Source organism: Nelumbo nucifera, chromosome 2, assembly GCF_055504915.1.
Source record: "Nelumbo nucifera cultivar China Antique chromosome 2, China Antique-T2T, whole genome shotgun sequence".
In the NCBI taxonomy this organism is placed as follows: Eukaryota; Viridiplantae; Streptophyta; class Magnoliopsida; order Proteales; family Nelumbonaceae; genus Nelumbo; species Nelumbo nucifera.
Window position 1 is genome coordinate 73,406,283 of NC_142650.1, and position 7,940 is coordinate 73,414,222.

At 36.4% G+C, this 7,940-nt stretch overlaps 1 protein-coding gene across 3 annotated transcripts; it reads right to left on the minus strand.

The window, feature by feature from the left end:
* Positions 1-3,724: 3,724 nt before the first annotated feature.
* LOC104604156 (maltase-glucoamylase, intestinal protein) lies at positions 3,725-6,929 on the minus strand. 3 transcript variants are annotated; one of them, XM_010268413.3, is made up of 6 exons: positions 6,618-6,929; positions 6,451-6,518; positions 6,068-6,330; positions 5,325-5,556; positions 5,134-5,189; positions 3,725-4,106 (listed from the first exon to the last, which is right to left on the minus strand). In XM_010268413.3, exons 3-6 carry the CDS (start codon positions 6,122-6,124, stop codon positions 3,927-3,929), a joined length of 525 nt encoding a protein of 174 aa, XP_010266715.1. In that variant the 5' UTR covers positions 6,125-6,330; positions 6,451-6,518; positions 6,618-6,929; the 3' UTR covers positions 3,725-3,926. The 3 variants fall into 3 exon arrangements, with proteins under 3 accessions (XP_010266715.1, XP_088753112.1, XP_010266713.1); XM_088896986.1 differs by having other exon boundaries at positions 6,447-6,518; XM_010268411.3 differs by having other exon boundaries at positions 6,451-6,929.
* Positions 6,930-7,940: the final 1,011 nt, after the last annotated feature.

Consider the following 7,940-nt stretch of genomic DNA (forward strand, 5'->3'; position numbering starts at 1 on the left):
TTTGATAGTAATCTAGCTCTTTCCAGATAAATGTAAGGGTAGAGTAGTAGGTGGATAAGCTTCTTTCCCCTTGTTTGCATGTTGCTGACTCAGCTTGCAATTCATAGATTCTGGCATAGTGTCTCTGCTCGGAGCAAGTTGACCTTGCTTGTTCCCAAATTTCCTTGGTTGTCTCAGCCCACATAAAGTTCTGCTTAACCGAAAGTAGCATAGTAGTCAAAAGCCATGACATAATCATGCAATTTTCCTGGTCCCACTTATCTTATTCAGCAGTACCGGTCCTAGGTTCCTTCACTTTTCCATTGATATACCTTGCCTTACCCCAGGCTATGATGTACAACCGCATCTCCTTAGACCATGTCAAATAATTTCTACCATCTAAGGGAGAAATGGTCGTTGGAAAGTTCATAGAGTCAAGACTGCTGTTCACTCCTCCCTGGTTGAAGGATGTTCCAGAAGTTGCAGTCTTCAGAGGCCATAACAGGGGCTGCAAGCAGAAGTTTCAGACTTACAACCCTCCTCACACACTCACAAACACACAACCCCCACTGTAAGATTTAAGGTGAAAAAAAAAAGCCACGGTAACTCAGCACCTGTTGTCACAGATTTGCAGGTCTAACTGACTTCACAAGGGTTGCAGTCACAGTAACACAGCACCTGCCGTCAAGAATTTACAGGTCTCTCCGACCTCACAAGGGCTAGTTTAAGCCACACATAACATCTACACTTCTGCTGGTGTATTTGTTCATCTGAACCAGGTCACATATGACCTACACAGGTTCTTTACCCACACAATTTTGGATCACCGACCTACAGAGGTCATTGAACTCGCCTACACCATTCGGCTAGGGTAGATTTTAGGATGTTCTTGGTAACAATACCAAGAGCCAGTGATAAAAGAGAACTTCAGTCAAGGTTCCTGATCAGTTCGACTGGTTTTGGAAGTTACAGTCAAGAGAAGAATGGGAGAAAAGAAGAAACACAGCAACCAACCTCAAGAAAAACCCAGTCAATCATCCACCAATCTCTGAGTTTGATTTTTCTTCTCAGTTTCTGTTTAAAAGTTAATAGAATAAAGTCCAGCAACAGTTCTCAGTGCAGGTCGAACCAGTTTTCTCATTCTCAGTCCAGGTATGTCGTTTAAAAGATCTTCGATCAGAAAAAAAAAAAACTTTTTACAGAGTGCAGTCCTGCTCTGTTACCATGATTTCATTCAAGAGTGAAGAAGAGAAGAGAAGAGGAGAAGAAGAAGAGGGGAGAAGAGAAGGAAGAGAAGAGAAGATGGAGATTGAAGCTGCTATACTGGCAGCGCCAGTCTTTCTTATTTTAAATAATAGGGCGACCACATAAGAGATAAAAAAGGCTGAAAAGACAAAAGTGACCTTGCGGCACATAACTAAGATTACATCAAAGAACATGGGGAGATCCTCAGACTATTATCAAAAACTAGATGGGAGTGAATAGTAACAAGATTAACAGATTTAAGGTTACCTACATTGTGTTAGTCACTAAATACCTGTATACCCATACAAGGGTGTCATATATTGTGTCAGACACTTCATTTTAGTGTAAATTTCATGTCTAATATCTTATCCAGCTGTCTTCTTGCCATATCCAGGTAACAATCTTCATTCGATACAAGTAAAAACCAAAGGAAGAATCTGCTTACTACTCTAAGCACTATTTAACAGCTCAACAACAATATAAAGCAAGACCTACTTAAGCCAGTTGCCTTTAATTGTCACTTTAAGTTTGAACATAGAAATGATGAGAGAAATCAACCAGCTTTCTACAGTGATTGTGTGAGAGCATTTGCATCTAAGGATAACTAAAAGAAACAATTCCATATTGAATCAGGTGTCCAAAACAGATCTTGCTTAGTCTTCAATGGGAACTTAGGGCTTTTAACAAAATGGTGATGACAGAAATCAACTAGTTTTCTACAAATGTGGGAGTAAGGAAGAGTACTTAGTATTTAAAAGATAACCTAAATAAGCCATTCCAGATTTACAGTGTTGTATTTAAAAATCGGAATCAGATAAAGAGGAGAAATAGATCGATTGTTAGGTCATATTTGATGGGAAAATGAAACTAGGATAACCTTTAGATGTTTTCCTCCCCTCCTTTTTTGACACACTTGTAGAGAAAAGACTCATTCTTCTCCCTTAACTAATCCTTCTATCTCTTTACCAGATTTAACTTCATCATTAATGTTCTTCAGAAATTCTTATCAAGATACCTTAAGCAATAATTTTAACAAGGCTATTGAAAGTCTTTGAAACATTCTCAAAACCGATTTGTTGAAGGGATCAGCAATAGCTTGCAAACAATGATAAAACCTGTAAGCTAAATTGAACTCAGATCGAAATTACCACTTTGAGCCAGCTTGAACTCAGTGTAGCATGTGTGAAGCAAATTCTAAATGAAACTTTGATACTAGATTCTTCTTTTAACTATTATCTAAGTAATTTTTCAATACTGTCAGGCATCTCTTCAAGAAGAATCCATCCTCTACATGTTCAAAAACCAGTAGAGTTAAAATCAGTCATGGCTACCCCAGATAGGCTTACCTGTTCAAAACAGCCCTTAGCAAGTACATGAGAGAAAGAGTGAATCTTTCAATGCAACTTTCCCATCATAATCCTTCCATTTGTTTGCACAGTTCAAATAACAGTCTCACTCCTTTTCCTTGAGCCTTCAATTCACACCAGAATCCTGCCTCGAATACAGTTAATGATCTCCATGGGACATACCAAACCATCTAGAGAAACTTCTTTATTAATTTTATCAGTCATTGCACTCATTCTTCGATAGATTGACTGTTTCATATTTCATAGTGCTGTTTGTCCAATTCAACATCCTCATTTGAGCCGTATCTGTGGTCTGTAAATGATACTTTACTAGTTGCCTATTGTTCTGATTGATCAAGCATACCCAGTGTTTTTACTGCCTTATAAAATTTCTCCCACATAATCTGTACTTAATGCTCAGATAACATCCTGCTCCATGTATCATAATTAATCTTAATGCCCTCTTATAAAATTCTTCACATGTCTAATCAGTATACATCAGTGACATATGCATCAAGTACATATCTCCACTTCAGCCAACTTGCTTTGAATTTTTAATTTTACAAAACAAGCTACAAGATATAGCTACCCATGTGGCTAAAAAGTATAGTAACAATTGGAAGTGGTAGACCAAAGCTTATCCACTTCGGTAACCATTCAATATATGTGGGCCATCAATAGAAGTGTTCTTTGAAAACTACAAAGCTTCCTATCTGAAAAGACAACTTTTATTGGTGATTTTTTTTTTCTATAGCCCTTATACCATCTAAGTTAATTTTATGGCAATGATAATTTGATAATCTGTTGAAGTGATTCTAGAGGTACACTGGACCCATTGGATGATCCAAAGTATTAGATGGCTCTGATGAACAGAACATGTAATGGCCATCCAGACCTCTTCTTTTTTTTTTTTTCCTTTTCTTTGATTGATAATACTTCAATAAATCAACAAAAGGAGGAATTACCAACCCAAAGAAAAAAATGAATAATAGAGGCCCTAATAACCACAGGATTCACACCTAAGCCTTGTAAACAGAGCCTCCAAGAGAAAGACACCACATCTATGCTCATTGCCATGAATTTTAAATATACAATATGCCATCTACAAAAACAGGAGTATATGAAGATTGGAAGAAAACTATTCCACCTTTGACTTTTAGAAGAACAGCTTTTGCATTGATAGTTTGATGTACATTTCTACAGAAAAGATACACTGAACAAACTCGCAAGCTCTAGATGAATTGTTCTGACTGTAATCACAATTGTCAATGGAAATTTGAAAACGCCCCCAAAAAAAAGGAAAAAAAATCTACTAAAAATTTGGAACTAAAAAGTTCATGAAGTAAGAATTAAGTGCTACATAAACGAGGTAATGATAAGAATTAACCTGGGAAGACTTTCAAGAAACAAAGTAAGAATTGCACCTAGAATGAAAATAAAAATGAAAGCAAGAAATATCTTCCCAATATATAGAAGAGTAATCGGAGGGGTTGACACCGAAGTGGATTGCTTTGCAGTATCTAATCTTTCTGATCTCTGCAAAATCAGCACAGGAAACAAATCATATATGATGAAGCTTATACCATAACTCAATCACCTAATAACAAACAAATTTAAACAACAGGAGTTTATAGCACCAGATACATAGCATGTAAGATTAATTGTTTAAAGTTAGATAAGATGCATTATATTGATATGGTTTAGGGGTCCTTTTATTAAAACATCCCTGGTTACTTATGTTGATTGAGATTCAAAGGCTTGTAGACTTGGCACCCCATGACAATGGTATTCCCCTTCATACATTGGAATATCAATTCTAATTCATTAATGGTAACCTAGATGAGCTATCTTCTACATGAAAGAAACAATAGAACCTACATTAAGTAGAATATTAACTAAAGAAATTATTTTCTTGTTTTCTTATAATTCTATAAGTCAGATTCTGTGAATAGACACTGTGGGCCCCAAAAAAGATCTGTAAGTATGAATTTAGTACTGGGCTCAGATTACTTTTAAACTGGTTAGTACAAGGTTATAAGATCTGATTCCAGCTTGAGGGTGAACCTGGGAAAGGGATAAAAGAAACATTGGTTTTCCATTTTTTTAATATTTTACCTTTTATCAAGCAGAAACATTGAAGTTTTAAGGTGAATATTGAGGAGATAAAAAACATTCATTTTCCATTTTTTTTGAGATTTTCCCCTTTGTCAGGTAGAAATATCGAAGTTTCATGGTGAATTTGAGGAAAAAAGACATGGATTTTCCATTTTCATATTTAGAGTATTTTTCCTTGTTCTGAGTCTTCTGATAGATGTTTTAATGGAAGCTTGGTTGTAATTTATTTTCCAAACTATGTTAAAAACTAGTTCAAGGCTGGAATTTAAGACTTTGATGGTAATTAGCTTAAAATAGATGAACTCAAAAGAAATCCTACTTTCAGGTAGAATTTTGCATGATAGGGTAAACTTAGGCCCATCAGCTGCTCATAATCATCATAGGTTTAAAGTTTGTTCCAGAATCTTATTAAAATAGCCAAAAGTAGAAGAGAACGGGGAATGCATACAATTACAGTAGGAATCTGTTTCAGAGCTGGCAGGGAACCTCTTCCCATCTCAGGACCTGCATTTAGAAAGAAAACCAAATCATCATAAATTTCTAACAACTATACTGAGAAATTTCCAGTACTAAAAAATTACTACAACTGGTGAAAGTAATTAATTTTAAATCGTTGCTGGTGAAATCCATCATAGAAACCTTCTTCTGCTTCTGTAACGGTCTGCAACCTCCAGCCTTCACCATAGTCCACAAGGAGGGAATTAGGACCAAAACCGACAGGTTCCTCCCCTTCTTTAATGGCCTCAATATGCAAAGCGAGTGGAACACCAGGACCCAACTTCCGATTGATCAAAGACAACGCAAATACAGCCTCTGTACCAGCAGCAAATCGCCTTACAATGCCAGAGCTTTTGCAGAGAACCTCTAGAAACTACTCCACACAAGAAAAGAAATCAAAATCAACTAAGAAATACAACCACTCGTCAAATATTCAGAAACCCAGAAACAAATTAGCGTTACTTTCTCTTTTTCTTGTGATGCTAGGGATAATTATGAGCGTTCACAGACCAATCAAAGGCACGGAAACCCAAAAGAATTATCAAAAAGGCAAAAAAAAAAAAAACAATAGATCCAAAAGACTTGTCCTCCCAAAGCATACCATACAAGATTTGAAGTGGAAACCCATTAATCAAGGATTTTAAATGAACTTCACCAAAAGAATGCTAAATTCAAATTGGACCCATAAAATTTTGAAGTCTAATCTTTTACTTTTCTTTCTTGAGAAATTGAAAGGAAAAAAGAGTAGACTTCGAAATTGTTATCCAAGTGGCAACCAAGCTAACAATCAATAGTTGTATTTGTAATTTTGTATCAAACGGATGAAACGAATCCGCAATATCAGAGACTCAAATACCACGGGTAGAGAGAGAGAGAGAGAGTACTGGGGGAGGTCGGCATAGAGGTGGTACAATGTTCTTCTCGATTTCCTCTTGGGCCATGTAGAGGCTCGGAGAGATTCTTTTGGTTGCTCGGTCGGAAGAATTATGGTTGTAACACCAGAGAAAAATCGGCTGTCTGCGGAAGTCGTTTTGTTCTTTGAAACTCTGGAGACTCTTATGGGAGTAACGTCAACATGCGCTTCCTGAACTGGTTTTGAGATCTGCTTTTGCTCTTGGTTGACTTTTACTCCCGTGGTATCTAAAATCTTTGGCAATGCCAAGTTTACAGTAATTAATAATTAGAGCACTACAAGAAACCGGGGTAGTGCGCCCCTAGTTAAATAAATAGAAAAAAGAGAAGGGGAAAGGGAATATAAGTTACAAACTCTGAAGCAGCAATTTGGGCTTCACGAGCTATCTAATCTGTGGCCTGGTTCACTGCTCCGTAGACATGCTGAGAAAAAAATCTTTTAGTAAAGGTGTTTTTCATCCTTAGTGTTTCTCATCTTCTAAAGGGGGCTTTGTATTCTGGTTGAGGTATGAAATCACTAACTTTGAGTCGCCTTCGGAAATTTATGGTTTTCCAGGCAATCCAATCTATGCTTCAGCTTGGGTATTGTACAGAATCCAATCTTGACAGGTTTGGCATCCAAGACACGACCAAGATGGTTACGAGCAATACAAGCAACAGTACAATGACCATCTAAGATACGAGAAGCATCAAAATTGATTTTTATGCTATCTTGAGACGAAGCAGACCATACGATGGGCTTCCAATTCTTATGAAAGGAATCTATGGCTGCACATTTTTCTATTTCCAAGAATTCCACGAAGGAATGAAAGGCTCGATCAAGAATTGTTTGAGGGGGCATCGCAATGTTAGTAAAAATTTTCTGATTTCGATTTTTCCAAATAGCCCACAATGTTATTCTTTTTTTTTTTTACAGTCTGACCCACCAGTCAAGAAGGGTTTGGTCACTATCCAACGGACCCACTAACGGGTCACAGAGGATAGACCAAATTTGATAAGAGAAAGGACAATACTTGAAAATATGATCTAAGTCTTCCTCCTCTCCGTAGAAGCTACAAGATCCATCAATATCAAAGTCTCTTTTCCTCAAATGCATCTTAGAAAGGAGCTTATTTTGAAAGAGAAGGAAAATAAAGGTTTTGATCTTTGGAGGGCAAATAGGCTGATTTAATAGTAAAATCTTCTAAAGAGCTCCCCTCCCATATAACTTTATCTTCTAAGTGTGGAGAGATAAAAATGGATTTGATTTTTTCCAATAAAGCATTAGGAACAATTGCTAGAATTCTGGGTTCATCCCAGCACTCCCCTTCAAAGTTAATCAAATCTAATACCATAATATTGTCACTCCTCATTTTCAATAGAAATTATTTCTGATAAAGGTTTATTGGTAACCCATTTGTCATGCCAAAAACTAATTGTTTGCCCATTATCAACTTGGCATCTAATACCTTTTTTCAAAAGATCTTTGGAATAGAGGATACCTCTCCATGCCCATGAGGAACCATTTTTTGGATTAATACCCCAAAAAGAATTTCCTTTTATATATTTGCTTTTAATGAGTTTAACCCAAAGATTATTTTCTTTATTTAATATTTTTCATCCTAATTTTGCAAGGTTTGCTTCATTTACCCATTGGAGATTTCTAACTCCTAAACCTCCCCATCTTTTGGGAGTACAAATGCATCTCCATTTCATTAAGTGAAGGGGTTTCTTCCCTTCATTCTTTGTTCATAAAAATTATCTTTGAATTCTTTCTAGCTTCTCTAAAGCATTATTTGGAATTTTAAATGACCTCATGATATATTGGGGCATCATGTTTGTAGTGGAAAGAGGATTTTTTTTCCA

What these genes read in the sequence shown, in the direction of transcription:
- LOC104604156 (XM_010268413.3), bottom strand. Translation starts at nt 6,124, where the DNA reads ATGGCCCAAGAGGAAATCGAGAAGAACATTGTACCACCTCTATGCCGA. An exon ending in CGTTACAGAAGCAGAAGAAG is followed by an intron (nt 5,190 to 5,324) that starts GTTTCTATGATG and finishes TTCTAAATGCAG; the next exon opens with GTCCTGAGATGGGAAGAGGT. An exon ending in AACAGATTCCTACTGTAATT is followed by an intron (nt 4,107 to 5,133) that starts GTATGCATTCCC and finishes CTGATTTTGCAG; the next exon opens with AGATCAGAAAGATTAGATAC.